We start from the raw sequence: 18,651 nt of genomic DNA on the forward strand, positions 1-18,651 counted from the left end.
CAATGGTATCATCTACAAATAATGAAAATTCTGTTCACTTCCAATATTTAAATATTTTCTTTTCCTTGACTTATTGTGCTTGCTAGGACCTCCAGTACAATGCTGAGTAGAAATGGTGACAGCAAGCATGCTTGCCACATTCCAAATGTCAAAGCTCTTAACATTTCCCTTCTATGTACTTTATTGTAAATTTTTGTAGGTATCCTTTATTGTTAGAAAATTTATTCAACTAACTTGCTAAGGTTCTTTAAATCATGAATAGATGTTAAATTTCATCTAACCCTTTCTCTACAACTGAGATAATTGTGGTTTTTCTCATTTAATTTGCTAATGGGGCAAATTATGCTGATTGAGTTCAAATGTTAAACCACAGTGCAGTTTTGGAATAAATCCAATTTGGTCATATTATACTTTTTTAACATACACATGGTCTCCAACTTACAATGGTTTGACTTACAATTTTTCAACTTTACAATGATGCAAAAGTGATACACATTTAATAGAAACCATTCCCCCAGACTAGCAATATGCAGTACAATACTCTCTTGTGAAGCTGGGCAGCAGCAGTGAGTTGAAGCTCCCAGTCAGCTACAAAATCACAAGAATAAACAACCAATTGGCTACAGTGTTTTGTGTTGCCATCATTTTTTGGATATCGTGTTTCATGTTTTCACATCCCATCATGTCTACAATACACCCATCTGTGTCTTCTGTTTCTGGTGAGAAGAGGAAGGCAATTACTTTTGAAGTGAAACTCCAGATAATTGCCCAACTGTAGGCTAATGCAAGTGTTCTGGTCACATTTAAGGTAGGCCAGGTTAAGCCATATTTGGTAGGTTATGATACTTTCAACTTATGATGGGTTTCTTGGGAAGTAACCCTATTATAAGTCAAAGAGCATCTGTATTCGGACTTAGGCAGTTCTAGGGACGAATGTTCCTATCCCTTCAAAAACCTAGTCACTAATGTGATAGTATTAGGAGGTGAAGCCTTTGGGAGGTGATTAGGTCATGAGCATATAGCCCTCGTGAATAGGATCAGTGCCTTTACAAAAGAGACTCCAGAAACTGACCTTCTCCCCTCATTCTGTGAGGCCATTGTGAGAAGTCTATGAACCACTAAGTTGGCCCTCACAACACACCAAAATTGCTGGTATCTTATCTTGACTTCAAGCCTCAGAAACTGTGAGAAATAAATGTTTGTTATTTATTAGCCACATAGTCTATGTTATTTTGTTATAGCAGCCTGAACAGACTCAGACAGGCAGTTATCACTTGGTTTAAAATATTTGCATCTATTTTCTTGAGATTATTCTATATTTGTTTTTCACTCATCAGGTTTTAGTGTCAAGGTTATATCAGCCCCATAAAATAAATTAGGAATGCTCCCTCTTTTTCTACACTCTGCTTGTGTAAAATTGGAATTACTTGTTCCTTGAGTGTTTCATGAGTAAACCCATCTGGGCCCAGAGTTTCTGTATGGAAATCTCTTTTATTCTTAATTTTATTGTTGTTCAAGTACAGTTGTCTGCATTTTCCCTTCTCCACTCCCCCCCCACCCCAGCCATCCCCATCTACCTCCCCTGATCCTACCCCCCTTGGTTTTGTCCATGTGCCCTTTATAGTTATTCCTGAAAACCCTTCACCCTTTCCCCCCCGCCATTATCCCCTCCTACCTCCCCTCTGGTTACTGCCAGTTTGTTCTTAATTTCAATGTCTCTGGTTATATTTTGCTTGCTTGTTTGTTTTGTTGATTAGGTTCCACTTAAAGGTGAGATCATATGGTATTTATCCCTCACCATCTGGCATATTTCACTTAGCATAATGCTATCCAGATCCATCCATGATGTCACGAAGGGTAGGAGCTCCTTCTTTCTTTCTGCCGCATAGTATTCCACTGTGTATATGTACCATAGTTTTTTGATTCACTCATTCACTGATGGGCACTCAGGTTACTTCCAGCACTTGGCTATTGTAAATCGTGCTGCTATGAACATTGGGGTGCATAGGTTCTTTTGAATTGGTGTTTCAGGGTTCCTAGGATATAATCCCAGCAGTGGAATTGCCAGGTCAAAAGGCAGTTCCATTTTTAGTTTTCTGAGGAAATTATATGGAAAGCTCTTTGGCTACAGGTTCTGTTACTTAATAGACCTACTCAAGATTACCCTTTTTCTGGACAATTTTGGCAAAATATATGTCTGTAGTAATTTGTCCATTTTATCTAATTTCTCAACACAATTAGCATAAAGTTGCCTTTTTGAACATTGATCAAATTACTGCATTAATGGAAGGACGCCAACATATCTCCGGAGTTCGATATTTGACAAAGTTAGAATCTCCTCATTGAAAGATCAGTGAAATATGGGTGTGCTGATTTGTTGTCACTAGCTGTTTTCCATTTCCAGACCTCCGCAATGCCATTCCTTCTAACTGGACTGCCCTCTCTCTTCCCCTTTATTACCTGGTGGATACTTTTTCATTTTTTATAATTCAGCTTGAGCACCATGTCCTCTAAGGCTTCCAGAGTCCCCATACTAGGCAAAGTAACTGTCCTTAGGCCCCCACAGCCCACTGTTAGTCCATTAACAGAGATGTTAGGGTTACTGCCTTTTGACCTGGCAATTCCAATGCTGGGATTATACCCTAAGAACCCATAGAAATGTTAATGGACTAATCACACTTCACTGAAATTCTTTCTCTGTGTCTGTCTCCCCCATATACTGTGAGCTCCTTCATGTGTCTTAAGAGCATAGCAGAGGTGGTCAGTCAATATTTGCAGAACTGAATTGAGCTTATAACCACTGAATGACCAACTAAGTTCTCTAACCATCTCTTTATATTTGCTCACATACACTCATTTGTTCCTTAACTTATTTCATTCAATGGGTATTGGTTGGGCACCTGTTATGTGCCAAAAATTCTTCTAGAACAGCTGGTGAGCAAAGAGGAAAACTAGGAGAGTGTGGTGCCCTGGAAACCAAGGATTTCAGAGTTTTTAATTGGCATGTAGTAAATATATCTATCCTTTCTTTCAAAGCTTCTGGGTCTCCTGCTTTGAGTTAGAAATGCAATGTCTGTGGATAGCAACTCTGGTATGAATTTTTCACTCCTCTGTCCTTTCTGAGGCCTTCCCAATCCTGGGGACAGAGGAGTCTCCCTGCTGGTGTAAAAGGCTGTTGTTGTTTTTTTTTAAGTAACTTCAAAACTTTGTGGCTGATTCATAACCAATATCCCACATCCACAGCTGACCACATCCACCATTGCAACCACGTGTGACATAAAACCATTATGTGGCTGCCACTCTTCCTCCCTCCTTGACAGAATGTGGAAATGACCAAAGGACCTGCCACCCCAGAGACCACTAGACCACATGTATTAGAATAACAGGGTAAGTCAAGGACATACTGAAGCAGCAACAGCAGCAGAAATGACCATGTCCCATGTCCCACTCCCCACTATAGTCTTCCCATATGACCACCCTTGCACACTCATTCCTGAACAGAACACTGCACAGCAAGACACATCATTTCTCATAGAGCTCTATTGTGGCATATAATAATAGGTACTCTATATAAATTAAATTAAAAATAAAGCTCCAGCAGGTTGCACAGGTTGGCTGTTAATAAATATATCTCTGGGTAATTGTGCCCCAAGACCAGCTCACGACCACTCTGCCTCATCCAGAGAATTATACAAAAATAAATACAGGCTCGGGGGGAAGGGAGAAGGGAGGACATGCCCAGTTCCATTCTGAAAGTTGTCATTCCCACTATCCACCCATCCCCTGTTCCGTTCCATTGGTATCACCACAGGAGCCCTGTGCTGACTGGAGAGCTCAGGGACAAGGAGGACTGTCTCCAATCGAGCATTCTCAGAAGCAAAGGACCCCTCACTGTACAGGCCACACGTGCCATTTGAACCCTCTGGGGTGGTACAGGGGTGATCCCTACCCAGACCCCAGAGAGTGGATGCTTGTTATTAATGGTCCCACAAGCAGCTCCTATGAGAACCAGGCCAGAGAGAGGCACAGCGCAAGCACCAGGAGGGACATACCACTGTTCAGAGCCACAGGGACCACCACCAGGCCAGCCAGGACCCCCAGAGTCTGGGTCAAGGGCCCCCAGAGCTGGGGAGGCAAAATACACACACATTCTGCAGGGACTGTTAGGGTGGGAGACCTCTTTGGGGACACAAGGCTTGGGCCTGAACCCTCTTTATCCTGGGAGTTTACTTGGGGCCTGGCCAGGCTAGAAGGGCAGATTTCAGCCTCCGAGGTACCAAGGAGAGTGAGATTTTGCCCCTGCAGGGCTGGAACAGCTGACTCCTTGCCAGATATAGGAACCAAGCTGTGTGCCCCCTCAGTGGTGAACTCCATCCCAGCTTCTGTCCCTCCTGGGAACCCTGTCACCCCAGATATCACCCTATTCATGTGCAAAGTGTCAGTGTCCTTGCACATTCCCTCCTCTGGAGCCCCAGCGAACTGACCCTCTGTACCCAGAACCACAGGGTTGTCACATCCGGAGCCCCCTGCCCATGGGAGCCATACATCTCCCATAGTGGCTACCATGGAATGGGCCCCAGAGAGAATTTCTGGAGGTGATTCCTTCGGGGTGTCCCCTTCTGGACTAGAGGGTATCATGGAGAGTCCCTCTTCGCCCTCCCCCTCTTCATCAGGATCTTCGGTGTCCTTGATGAGCTCTACACCACGCCCCAGCCGGGCATAGTGTAGTGTGATCTCCTCCGCCAGGGCACTGTTCAGGGCCCGCTCAGGGCCAGGCCACTTCAAGATCAGGTCACGGTCTGTGAGTATGCCCAGGGGATGGCTGGGGGACACCCCTCCATCTGTGGAGCCCTCCCCGCTACTTCCTGCCCCACCTGCAGCCACAGCAGCCCGCAGGCGGCTCAGGTGGGACAAATAGAGCTGCTCCAGCTCCTGGTCAATGGTGTCCTCACCAAGCAGCTCCTCCAACCCACTCATGACCTCCAAACCCCCAGAGGGCTCATCCATAATAGCCCCTACCATGGAGTCCTTTCGGCCCCCTCCATTCTCGCTCGATACTTCCCACGCAGCCTGCACCTGTTGTTGACTAGATTCCAGGAGAGGCCCAGCTGCCCCCTCACTTGCATCCGGCCCTGATGCCTGGTCCCTGGGGGAGCCACCCATGCCACAGAGAAAGGAGGGAGGAATCCTGATGGCAGGTGGCTGGGGAACCTCTCTGAAAGCCACAGGTGGATTTCTTCCAGGGATGTCACCTTCCTCTGGGGATTTGCCAGTCACTGTAACTTCAGAAACCTGGAACCATGCGGGGGGCGGGGGGGGAGGCGTGCAGGAGGGGAGAGAAAGGGAAGGAAATAAAGTAGAGGAGGGAATGAAACAAGGATAGATGATGAGAACGGGTAACAGCCCACACCCAGCCCCATAGGTGCTTCCAGATTTCTTTTAAAACTCCTTAAAGAGCCTTCTGTAATTCTCTAAATTCCAAATACTACATCATCTATATTGAAATAACAAAATCAGATGAAGTAAAAGGGGGATTCCTCCAGATCATAAAGCTGAGTTGAATGGCTGTCAGTAAATACTGTTGGTTGGCTTCCAAAACATACCTAAAACATCCACATAAATTTATGTATCTTTTCTTAAAAAAAAATTATTTCCTAGCTCTGTCTTTTGACAAGGCCTAGAAACAATGACCAACCTAGTAGCAATAAGCACATCTGGTACCCAGATCTAAATACCATTCTCCACTAAAAGGAACCAGGGCTCCTTAAATAAATGACTGTTTCCAAGATTGGGGCAGGTAAAGTACCAGATGAGTCTGGGACACACTGCCATACCAGAATATGAAGAAGTGTTCAAATAATGTGACAGGTATATGTAAAAAGGACTCTGGAGCCAATCTAAATAAGCTTCCAGTGGCCAGAGGCAGTTCGATTTAAGCATAAAAAAATAAGGGCAATGGATTGAAACTCATCAAATATGTTTAAAATTCATGGGTTAATAATGATATATGAAAACCAAAAACCCTTTATTTGGTCACCTTTGGAGTATTTGATTTATTCTGAAAACTGATAAACAAAAAGGAAAAAATTAAGTATTTATACATCTTTTTCCATACAAACTATGTACCTTCAAGGTACACACTTCAAGGTAGCCAGACAATTGATGTGAGATAGTTTTTCTTTAGAGAAGAATTCCAGCTAATAAACAAAGTGGAGATAAGAGAATTAAACAGAATCAATGCTATTTAAATTAATAGATTATATAGATTATTTAAATAGATTGTATCTATTAATTTAATAAAATTAATAGCTTAATAAATTAATTAAATGTAATAGATCAGAATAATTAAACTGAATTAATAAATTAATTAAAAATTAAGTAAGAAATATGTTTCCACATGGGTGCAATCAACCAAATACAGACTGTGGGAAATTCAACAGGACAAACACGCTTTCTTGAACAAGCAAATTGCAAGAAAAGTGAGGGAGACTTAAAAATCGAAAATGATCCATCAACCAAATGCAATGTGTTGACATTGTTTGGGTCCTAAATGACTTACGAGACAAGGAAATTTGAACATTGACCAAATATTTGATGGTACTAAGGAATTACTGTTAATTTTCTGAAGTGTGATGATGGCACAGTGTTTTTTTAAGACTTATTAATTGTATGAGATACAAACAGAAGTATCTATGGATTGGATAATGTCTGGATTTTTTTTCTACAGTGTATTTCCCTCACAGCAGCCAGAGGGAGCCTGTTAAATCCTAAATCAGATGATGGCCCTTCCCAGCTCATGACCCTCACGTGACTCCCTTGTCACTCAGAGTAGAAGCGGAAGTCTTGGATCCGTGAGGCCCTATACAATCTGTCCCTGTCATCTTTCCAACCTCACTTCCTCCTGCTCCCTGTCACTCACTGCTCCTTGCTGTTCCTCACACACATTAGTCATGGTGCTGCTCCAGGACTTTGCACTTGCATGGGATGTTCTTACCCTAGTTATCCACATGGCTCTCTCTCACTTTCTTCAGATCTTTGCTCAAATCTCACTTACCACTAAGGCCTTCCCTGGCCACTCTAAAATCTAAAGTTGAAAATTTGCCACATACATACCCCCCACGTTCTCCCTCTTTCTCCCTCCCTCCTTCCCTCCCTCTCCCTTTTTTTCTTTAGCACTCATCATCATCTAAAATGCCATATATTTTTCTGTTGCCTGTTTTGGTATGGCTCACTCCACTGAAAATGTAAGGAAGTCCCATGATGATAGCATTTTTAGCTGCTACCATATTCCTAGCATCCCTAACAATGCTTTGCACAGAGCAAGCAATCACTATATATTTGGGAATGACATTAGGATAAGCCCAGGTAAATAACTGCATTCTATACCTCCACCTTAAAGTTCTGATTTAAGGGATCTCCTTCCAACCTAGGGTGGACCCAGAGCAAGTCAGCACGTACCACCCAGCCTCCCATCAGGCTGTCTATACAGAGGCTTCCAGGTCCTGCTTACCTGAATCGTCATCTGTGGCCACGGACGGAGAGGGGTGGGGGCCACCAGGGGACCCACTGACTCCTGGACATCAGGATGCTCTGCTGGAGAGAAGAGAAGGGAAGCATTGGGGTAAGGCATGTGTACAAGCAGGTCTGGTTTGGTTAAGAAAATTTGTTCTAGCTCTGGCTGGTGTGGCTCAGTGGATTGAACACTGGCCTGCAAACCACAGGGCCACCAGTTCGATTCCAAGTCAGGACATATGCCTGCATTGTGGGCCAGGCCCTCAGTAGGGGGCACACAAGAGGCAACCACACACTGATGTTTCTCTCCCTTTCTCCCTCCCTTCCCCTCTAAAACTAAAATAAATAAAATATTTTTTAAAAAAGAAAATTTGTTCTAGCCAATGGGCAGTTTTGCCTCTGAAGCTTTCTGTAACAGTCTAAGGCAGAGGTGCCTCTTAATTTGTATAGAAAGGAAAGGGGGAGGAAGAAATGGTAAATATAAGCTAAAGCTCCTATCACCTGCTAATTGCTTACCCACTGCAGGGGTATTATCATCCACATTCTTCATCCTCAGCTCTTCCTCGTTAGGCCTGTGGGGCAGAGGAGAGAATGCATAGATCTGACACCCTGAGAAGCCAGTTCTGCCATCCACCAGCAACTTCTGAGCCTGACATCTGCTGTTTTCTCTTCTGCTGCCTCCTTCTTTCTGGATTATCAAAGTCCTACACACTCGTTGTAAAAAAATTTACAAAATACAGGAAAGCATAAAGCAATAAAAAGTGACATTAGCCAGAGGCAACTACCATTAACATTTTGGAAATTTTCATTCCAAATATTCTATGAAAGTGCTTAGATTCTACAGATGTAATTTCACAGCTGGTTTTGTCCGTTTAACAGTAACAAGCACCATTACATACTTCGGTAAACATTTAAAATGGCTGCTTCCTACTCCTATTATATGGACTCTCCATGAGGTATGTAACCATCCCCATCCTACTAGCAGCTAGGTTGTTTCCTCCACTCCACTCTCACAAAGCAGGCTTCAGCAGAAATCTTTGGATATAGCTTTATGATCAACTTGGATCATTTCTTTAGTGTATCTTCCTGGCTATGGAGGAACCCATCTTTTCCAAGAAAGGGCAGGTGAGGACTGTGGGGCTCAAGAAGCAGCAAAAGGGAGAAAGTGCCTGGAGAATGAGACAGAGGTCAGTAGAAAAGGAAGTAACCCAGAGTCATAGAGTCCTGGGTCCCATTACCAACCCTCCACCCATTGCCTGGCAAGGCACCTAACCTCCCTGAGCCTCACCCCCTCACCTTAAAACAGAGCACAGGGGATCCAGGATGAGCACACCAAGCACAGGGCAGTCAAGAGAAATGAGGACACCAAGCCAGACACCAGTGCCTGGCACAGATGAGAAGCTGAATCACCCGTAGATATTTGTTGGTCTTGATCCTCTTTCACCAGGCAAATCAAACCCCAAGGTCTGAGTGGCATAAGCCAAGTGTATTTCAGCAGTCCCTGCCAGGGATGCAGTCCCGAGGATCACGGGGAAATCACTGTTCTGATTCTCACCAATGAGTATCAAGTGCTTAGAGATTAAGGCAGTGAGGGAAACATTAGCTGAAATGTGCAGAGATCTGACATGAGTTCAGGTAACTTGATGATGTTGACATTTCTGAAAATGGTTGCAATTTTTTTGAAAACACGTAATCACAATTACCTTTACAGAAACAGAATATCACAGTAGTTACTATGGTGTTAGGCACTGTGCTAAGTGTTCCACACACACTATTAATTAAATCCTCACAGCAACCCTGAGATGGGTACTTTTAACCCTCTGAAGTAGGCAGTGTTTTTTTTAAGATTTTATTTTATTTATTTTTATAGAGGGGGGAGGGAGGAAGAGAAGGAGCAAAAACATCAATCAGCTGCCTTGCCCACATGCCCCAAAGGGGGCCCAAACCCACAACCTAGGCAGGCACCCCAATCAGGAATCAAACTTGTGACCTTTTGCTTTGTGGAATGACACCCAACCAACTGAGCCATACCAGTCAGGGTGGAAGTAGGCAGCATTATTATCATCTTAAGGATGATGAAATGGAAGCTGAGTAAATGGCTCAAGGTCAGCAGCAAGGATCAAAACCGAGGCCTTCCTTCTAAGTCTGCTCTCAACTAACTAACTGCTGCTACTTGGATGAGGGAAACTGAGGTCTCGCTCCAACCCTATCTCCATTCCTTTCCAGGAGCAGATAGATCGAGGGAGATAGCAATAATAGACAAGATCCCTACCTCCTACTTCTCTCAAGTTTTCCTTTAGACCTGCCTTTTGCCCACATATTCATTCCCAGCTTCCCTGTCTTCATGGGACATGTGGCTAGGAAACCACTAGACACAGAAGCAGCTGCAAGAATTGCTTTTTATTAGCACCCTCGGGGAGGAAACTTGAACTGTATACTTGGATCTAGAGTCTTGAAGTTCCAGAAGGAACCATCTGTCTTTCTCCATGAACCAGGGCTCATTTGCCCCACCTGAGGTCTTTGGATGAGAATACTCCAGGACCTGGAGTGGGTGACACCAGAAGCCCAGCCATCAACTCCTGCCCATCGTGGATAAGAAAGGGGATTTCAAAGCAAACCAGCTTGGTACTGCACCAGTCCCCTCAGTGGCTCTAAAATCCAGATCTTTGGATTCTTGGCCCAACACAACTTCTGCTAACTTCTTTTGCTGGTGAAGTCTTTCATTAAGAAAAAAATGTCATCTTCCAAGATCTTCTACAGCAAGCCTCTTCAAGAAGACCCACAAAGAGACAGAAAGGCAGCCCTCCCACCCAGGGGCAGGATTATGCAAGTTGTCCCCTGCCATCTGGCCCAGAGCTTACATACATGACAACCAGGCTTTTAAAAGCCACTGTAGTGTCCTAGATGTATATGAAAGAGAAGGGGGTGGGAATTCAGGACAGAGCCAATCAGCAGGAAAAGAACTCCACAGTTCAGTTGAAGGAAGGAGAGAGAAGTAAAACAAACACAAAACAAATCCTTCAGACCCCAAAGCATCTCTTCCATAGCCAAGGAGGGTGAGAAGGGCAACATCCAAATATCAGGTCAAGCAATTCAGCCAGCCCTAAGATCCATGAAGTCAGCAAAAGTACACAGGTCACTCTCTACCTCTGAAGTCAGAGATGAAAACAGGAGGCAAAGGCACCTATTGTTCACCTCCTCCCCCATGGGCCATTTTCATTGATACACCAAATCATTTGAAAACCTTCACATCTATCTTTCAAAGCAACACCCTTCCCTTTCTACAAATATAAAAAGGCTCAAGAAACCATGTCTCTACATTCACTAACTACACACCACACTGATAATACCCAAAGAGGGCTCCATATTGAAGACAGTGTTTGAAACTCTGAGCTTAAAAAAAAAAAAAAAAAAAGGAAAACCTAAATATCCTTGAACTGTCTTTCACAGTAAACATTGGAGGGCAGCTATGACTTTAATCAAAAGGAGATGGTGAAAGAAATGGAGTACCAGTGTATACTGACTCACTCATCAGTAACAGAGAAGCAGCGTTCTTAGAAAAATGAAGAGGGAAAAGATTAAGAACAAAACTGTACCCCAGTGTGCTTACTAATTTTTGAGAAGGAAACCTGCTCTTTGGCACCAGCCTCACAAATGCCACATGGTTATCTCCTCAAGGGCAATGGACAATAGTGGGCTGGAACACATAGGCCTAGGGACATTTTGAACACAAATCCTTTAGTTGCTCATGAGAACTAATCAAGACTATAGCCTAGAAGGGGCCTGTATGGCAGTCACCTGGACATGAAAATTCTTCCTGCCATCAGGAAACTCAATGGGCGCTGACCTCAGGTGACACCCAGAGAAACCAGGGGGTGAGATTTCAGAAAAAGGTGCCATCAGCCCCAGCCTAGACCAACCAAAACAGAAAAAAGTGAATCTCCAGAGTGAGTGAGTGAGGGCTGACAACCCCCATGGGAAAAGAGCAAAGCAGACTTTCAGAGCACTCCCATCACTGCCATCAGCACCCCCAATGCTCATGTTTTCAAAGAACTTGGCCAACCCAAAGTGGGTCACACAATAAAACCCAAAGGGAAACTCAGCAGACCCCAGCTCTCGTGCCACCAACCTGAAGATAAGGCTGACTATAGGGGGAGGGGAGAGTGGTTCGAGACAGGTGGCTTCAGAATTCAGAAACCTGCCCTTTGATACTTGGAATCCCAGTTACCCTGAGCCATCTTCTTTCTGAAAAGCACAGCATTTGAAGGCACTGTGAAAGCCACCAAGTTATGTGAGGCATTGCTGTCTTTTCCAGCTAGTCTGTGTCAGTGTCAATCTGGGACTTAGGGACAATCGAGCAGGGTGGAGGGAAGAGAGTAGTTTATTGTGCTATGAACTTCTTTTACAGCAGTAACTTCATTCATTTGACCATGACCCACAGTAAGAAATACATTGTATATCATAATCCAGCACACCCCATGCATGTGTGAACACATATTTATACTTAACTGAGAAACACTTACCTTTAGCACATTGTGATGCACTGATTATTCCCCATGCTATTTTTTAAGTGTTTGTTGGAATCCAGTAAATTGATTTCACATCTTAACCAAGGGTCATGACATGTAATTTTGAATAAACTTGGCTCTGCCATGTACCAGCTGTGTGACCTAAACCTCTCTATGCCTCAGTTTGTTTATCTGCGAAGAGGGAATAATAGTAATACCTACCTCAGAGAGCTAGACTGAGGAAATACAGGAAAATTGTCTATGAAGTGCTTAACAGTAATCCCCTCCACTTTCCCATTGAGGGAAACTGAGGCTCTGAAAAGGAAAGTAACTTGCCCAGCATTGCCCAGCTGGTAAGACACATCACCTAACCTGGTACAGCAGTTAAAAACTGGGCCACTAGAGCAGGACTGCTCCAGCACAGAACCCAGCTCTGGCACTTTCATACATGTGGCCTCAGTCCCACATCCTTAACCATGTTGTCCTACTAGTTTTCTGTGGAATAAAAGAGAATCACTTTTACACTAAGTCCTCACTCTCCAGACAACTAAAGATCACCCCTGGCCCATCCTGATTTTACTTTGATTGTTCTGGTTTCCCCTAAGGCTACCAACTTGGTAAGTAGGTTGGGTTCCCATCCATTCAGTACAGGTGCACCTAAAAAATCATTGAGACCTTACTGTGCATCCACCCAGTGACAGATCCTGGAGACACAATGGTGAGCAAATCAGACTAGGAAGCTTACAATTTACTGTGAAGGAAGACATAAAAAAAAATACTCACACTCATTCTTTCAACAAACATTTATTGAGTACCTGTTAAGTGCCAGGCACCATGGCAGGCCCTGCAGGAATACAGAGGTGAATAAAAGCAGACCATGTCCCTACCCCTCACGGAGCTTACAGTCTAGCAGGGCAGAGAGGGTCATCCAATAATCCCCTAATGAAGGTCTAACTACAAACTGAGGTTAGTGCCTTCTGAAAAGGAAAGAATGTCCTAGAACGACGGGGCCCTGGCCCACACTACAGGTCAGGAATAGCTTAGGATGCTTAGAAGGAAAACAACCAAGGGAGGGGTAGGGGAGTGAGAAGCTGTTCAGAACACTTTGCAGGAAGTAATGGATTCAATCTTGAACAAGAGGAGTTTGAGGCATATTTGTAACATTAGCCAAGTGGAGACATTGAGTTTGAATATATGAGGCTAAAAGAAAGGGCAAGGAGAAAGAGGAGGACCCAGGAGTTAAGAGGAAAAGCAGCAGAGTGTGGTCCCAAGGCAAGGGAATAAAGCATTTTAAATAGGAGTGCTCAGCCACTTCAAGAAGAAAACCAAAAACCTGCCTATGAAATATGAGGTGCAGTGGGCTGAAGCAAGTGGAAAAGCAAGTGTAGGCAACTCTATTTAGAGGGGGGTTGGAAATGAAGGGGAGGATGATTAGGTGCTGGCCAGCAGCAGTGTGGACAGAGGTGGGATCAAAGCACAGATTTTTAAGGCAATAGAGATATTGGCATGTATAAAGGCCAATAGAGGATCGGGTTAGGAGAGCAGTGAAAAGCTACTAGGAAAGAAATAGAAACTGATTGTCAGGTTCTGGAGCAAATGGAAGAGAATGGAACCCAGAGCACAAGTGGAGGAACTGACCTGAGGGAAGAAAAAGCCCCCTCCTACCCTGTAACACAAAGGAGAGAAATCAGTTTGCAGGCATGGAGTTTGCAGGTTGTGGGGAGTTCCACTCTTACGGCTTCTATTTGTTTTTTTTGTATTTTTTTGAAGCAGGAAGTAAAGTCTGAACATTTGAAAGAAACACATCATGGAGGAGACAAGAATGGATCATAAAAATAGGACTGCCAGGCAGGGTGGAAAATGATCCTGAATTTGTGATGATGCCCATCTGCTCTACTACACAACATTCTCTAACAGGGCTCGCCTGCTTGGCTGATGGGTGCTATGAAAAAACCCGGGCCTGAGGATGTTGGAATGAACAGGCTTCCCAGAAGAAGCACTCTTAGAACTGAAGGATCAAAACAAGGACACTTTAGTGGGCACAGGACCAACATTCCTGGTGATGAAAGCAGCATGGGCAAAGGCCCTGACGTAGGAAGGGGCAAGGATCCTTGGAAAGATCATGGTGATAGGAGCTCAGAAGGCAGAGGGAAGCATGAGATGCGACTAGCAGCCAGGGGCCAGATTGTGGGAGAGGGAAGGAGGTGCCTGAAGGCCATGCTGAGGCTTTCTTGGTCCTTGTTTTTAAGAATAGGATACCTCCTAAGGGTGTTAAACCAAGGCAGACCAGGAGGGCTCCTCCCCACACTGACCCTGGGACTTTGGACTTGGAGAACCTCAGTTTGCTAAGGAAAAAAAGGGATAAACCAGTCTATCTCATACCAGAATGTTGAAAGGATTAGATGACATTTTGCATGCAAATAGCCAAGTGCCTAGACCTCTTCCAGGTTTCAAATGACAAGCCCTCTGTACCTGTCCCTTTCCACACAGTTCCACCACAAGCCTTCTGACATCTCAGTGCCAGTCTGCATCTTTATCCTTGTATGAACCTAGGACTGTGCCCAGCACATAGTAGGCCCTCAATAAATGCTTGCTGATGGATCATCTCTAAGCCAAGGGTTATCAAAGGCCTGGTCAAGCAACTCAGGGAATGCAGCCATTTCAGTTTCTGAGCTGTATTCCGATGGCTACCATCGACTTCTCTGGAGCTTCCCTGTGGCTGCACCTGGTGCACAGTGGGCCTGCAGCCATCACTTCCTGAATGGGAAGACCTCTGTGACAGGGCTCCAGCAGGTTAAGGCTATCTTCTGATATCCTCCACCATTTCCAAGAGGACTGAGTCTCAGGGGGCAGCTGTTCTTCAACAGCGCTCCAACTCATTGGCAGCACACAGGTTTTAAAACAATAATAAGTTGAAATGTACTCACCAAGAAAGCCACCGACCTACAAAGAAAATCTTATCGCTGATCTTGCAATGAGCACCAACCTCCCTTTGCAAGAGCTGAGATCAAAAGATAAAGAAGCTATCAAAAAGCCATCTGCCCACTTAAAATAATATCACAAGTCATGTTAGGAACCACAGACCTGGGGCCAGATACCAAAACAATTGTCTGAACGAGCTGTTTCAATTTCTCCTTAAAACCACTCATGTATTTTAAAAGAAAAACACCCTCTCCACCCACCTTGGCCCTGCGAGCTTTTGATTTCTCTGTTCTCTTCCTTTCACACTCTAAAATGACCAAACTCCATTACCCAAACTGTTGCGTCTTACAGACAGGGCTCCCACGATACCCAGCTGGGATGACGACTTGGAAAAAGGTGATTCTGGGACACTGGAACAGCTCAATACCTTGGATCTGGGTGGTAGTTACACAAGGGAACCGATATGTAAAAATCCACTGAGCCCTACGCTTAAAATCAATACTTTATGTAGCTAGCCCTCAATAAAGCAAAAAAACCAACCAAACAAACAAACAACAAAAACAAAAAACAGAAGAGCAAAGCATAACATGCCAGGAATACCAGGAGCAAAATGCACAATTTGCCCTGAATCCTACCAGGCTTTCAAAAGGAACCATTTAAAAAAAATTGCCCCTGGCCCCATCACTCACTAGCTGAGTGAAACTGAACGAACTGGCTTACCTCTCTGAGCTACCTCTTTCCCCCTCTATAAAGTGGGCATAACCATAGCACCTATAGCACACAGCATGCACAGCAGCAGGACACAAGAGAGAATGGACTCGAAGCTCTTAGCATAGATATTAGTACATGCTGGCCACTGTTATCTTTTGTAGCTACCATCAAGCTTCAGTTACCTTGCCAATGTTTGCTGCGTCCAATCCAACCAAAGTGACTGTCATTCTCCTTTAGCAGATGAGAATACTGAGGCAAGGACACACAGCTGGTGACAGGCAGAGCAGAGTTTGGGAGGAGAATCCAAGGAACTGTATGTGTGATTAAGTACTGACACTAGCTTACCGCTTTATGGCACTACTATGAGCCAAGCTAGGTTCTTTTACTCATCTTCTGTGAAGAGGGTATAATTATTTGTTTTACAGATGAGGGTACTGAGACACAATGCAGTTGGCCAAGGTTACAAGGCCAACATAGAGGGCAGATCTGGGTTTTGAACCCAAGTACTGATCCAGAATCTATACTCCTAATCAACACTGTAAGGAAAGCCATGCTGCTTGCCCCCTTAGACTAAGTTTCAGGTTACTATGGGTCTCACAGGTTGGTAAGGGGGTGCTTGCCTGCTTCCTCAAGTACCCAGGGACATCTGCCCACCAACTGAGCTAGACCATCTGAACAACTCACAGCCCAATACCTTGCCAGAACCACAAACATCTTGCAGCCAGAGGCTACTAATCCAGTATATACAAGGTCCAAAAAGCACTTTCCCATTCCAATTTCCAGTCCTCTTATGACCAGGGAAATGTATGTTATTTCCCACACGTGCATGGATCTACTTATCCCAGACTAGACTTAGTTGACCCCCAAAAGAATCAGGCCTATCTGCTAGAACTTGAACAATTCAAAGCTTGATAGAGAAAACCTAGGAGAATCTTGTCTCAGGGCCTTTTGGGGTTAACCGGCTCTTTTTACCAGGTGGCATGGCAAAAACAAAGGAAAAGAGCTTCAAGTCCAGGCCCACCTGATTCTTCCTCTGCCATAACCAATGCCTCTCTGTGTGAAGATGGGCTCAGCCACTCATCTCAACAGGAAGCCTCTGACTTGATTAGAGCGTAACAATAAAGAGAGTGCACAGGCTTCAAGGTTATGGCCAAAATGGAAAAGCCAGGTGCTACCACCTCGTTTCTCTCTGGAGCCTTGTTTTCCTGCTCTGTCAAATGGGGGTCAGATTCCCTGCACCGTAACTAACAAGGTCCCTCATCCACACTACCATGTCTCAGCAGTTCTCTACACTCCATCATAGAGCCTATCATTTACACCAAGCTCATTCCCACCTCAGGACTTTTGCACTGGCTGTTCTGCCTATAACACCCTTGCTTCCATATGTGTGCATAACTGCTCTTCTTTAACACTTGGGACTCAGTTTAAATGGCACCTCCTCAGAAAAGTCCTCCCTTTCCTTTTCTACAAACTCTTCCTCCGTATCTGTGGATAATTCTTATCATACAAAACTCACCTCCTCAAAAGCCCTCCCTGAATACCCTAAGATAGATATTCCCTCCTTACCCAATTTTACTTTCCTCTCAGCAGCTAACCTTATCCCTGTATTTCTTATCTGCTTGCTTTTTTCCCCCCCAACTGTCTCCCATAGGAACCTTGATCCTTGAGGACAGGAAAGATGTCTTGTTCAGGGATTTACAGTGCAATTCAGTAAATGAATGAATAAAACCCCTGTAATACAGAGCCTAGCACATGTTTGGCCTCTCATCACTCTTTGACTGACTGGCTGAATATGCCCTCCTCCCTGTCCTGGAGAGCAGGACCGAGGGGTTCCTGGGTCAGGATGTTTGTCTGTCATCCTGGACACAGCCCTGCGTTGGCGGAGGTGGCGCTGGCAGACATTACCTGCGCCTCACCGGCTTCATGCAGCTCTTCAGCTGCCTGACCTCAGCCTCCACGGGACCCTGGGACTCGGGCTGTGGCTCCAGCTGCGGCAGCTGCTGCTGCTGGGGCAGCCCTTCAGCATCTGTGGGTGTGGGAGCGGGTGCAATCCGGAGCAGGACTGTGTAGTTGCGGCCGTGGTTGTTGGCCCAGAAAGTGCCCTCGGGCGTCTCATAGCGCACCACGAAGTCCAGGCGCGCCCCATCACCCGCACCCTCAGCAAAGGGCAGCTGGAAGGCAAAGCGGTCGGTGCTGCCGCCGTCGTCGGGCGAGGATGCGGACGCCTGGCCGGAGACCAGGCCAAGACCCGAATCCAGGATGGGATCTCCTGTTCCTGGTCCTCCCGCTCCTGCCCCCGGCGGGCTGCGCGGGACGTAGCGCGCTGGGTGGTCGCAGAAAGAAGCCCAGCCGTCGTGTGAGGCCCGCACGTGCACCGCCTTCTCGAAGGAACGGTTCAGCACGCGCACCAACCCACGCAGCACAGGTGGGCGCCCCCCCGGCACCCACACCCCGGCAACCCCGGGGACCGCTCCGGGAGGCGGCAGCAGCGCCTCCAGCTCCACCATGACGCGCCCCAAGCGCTCCAGACGGCCCGGTGCAGGCGGTAGCGAAAATGTGGGCACCAAGTAAAAACCCCCGCCAGCGGGGACGGGGCACAGCGGTGAGGGCTCGGGGCAAGCCTCCTCTTCCTCCTCCCCTTCATCCCCATCCTCGCCATCGTCGTCCTCATCAACCCCGCCGCCATCGCCATCTTGCCCGGCCACCGCCGCCATCTTGCCCGCCCCAGGCCCGCCCCACGGCCGATAGCGGCGCAGCTGCGCCAGCGGCAACCCCAGAGCCTCATCGGCGAACAGCACCCTCCGCGGGGCCACCGCTGCCTCGACAGAGGTGCGGGGCTCGCCCGCGGCAGGCGAGGGGGGCGCAGGAGGCCGCAGCGGGGGCTCCACAGGGGCCGTACGCGCCATATCGGCGGCGGCGGCGGCACCGACGGCACCGGCGGCGGTACCGGCGGGGGCAGGGCCTGAAAGGGCTAGCAGCCAATGGGAAGGCCTGAGCG

The 18,651-nt window shown here is 46.1% G+C and overlaps 1 protein-coding gene across 2 annotated transcripts; it reads right to left on the bottom strand.

The window, feature by feature from the left end:
- Window positions 1-2,097: 2,097 nt before the first annotated feature.
- On the bottom strand, window positions 2,098-18,573 carry PPP1R3F (protein phosphatase 1 regulatory subunit 3F). Of its 2 annotated transcripts, none has more exons than XM_045187596.3 (4): window positions 17,559-18,573; window positions 8,029-8,084; window positions 7,511-7,590; window positions 2,098-5,292 (listed from the first exon to the last, which is right to left on the bottom strand). In XM_045187596.3, exons 1-4 carry the CDS (start codon window positions 18,557-18,559, stop codon window positions 4,000-4,002), a joined length of 2,430 nt encoding a protein of 809 aa, XP_045043531.2. In that variant the 5' UTR covers window positions 18,560-18,573; the 3' UTR covers window positions 2,098-3,999. The 2 variants fall into 2 exon arrangements, with proteins under 2 accessions (XP_045043531.2, XP_053773427.1); XM_053917452.2 differs by having other exon boundaries at window positions 7,511-7,593.
- Between the last annotated feature and the right edge of the window lie 78 nt (window positions 18,574-18,651).

The sequence above is a fragment of the Desmodus rotundus genome, chromosome X (assembly GCF_022682495.2).
Source record: "Desmodus rotundus isolate HL8 chromosome X, HLdesRot8A.1, whole genome shotgun sequence".
Lineage (NCBI taxonomy): Eukaryota > Metazoa > Chordata > Mammalia > Chiroptera > Phyllostomidae > Desmodus > Desmodus rotundus.

Bases quoted from the DNA above. Each gene is read 5' to 3' on its own strand.
- PPP1R3F (XM_053917452.2), bottom strand. From the start codon at position 18,559: ATGGCGCGTACGGCCCCTGTGGAGCCCCCGCTGCGGCCTCCTGCGCCC. The intron at 7,594-8,028 runs GTAAGCAATTAG...TCTTCTCTCCAG, and splicing joins TGATAATACCCCTGCAGTGG to CAGAGCATCCTGATGTCCAG. The intron at 5,293-7,510 runs GTAAGCAGGACC...GCATGGTTCCAG, and splicing joins GGCCACAGATGACGATTCAG to GTTTCTGAAGTTACAGTGAC.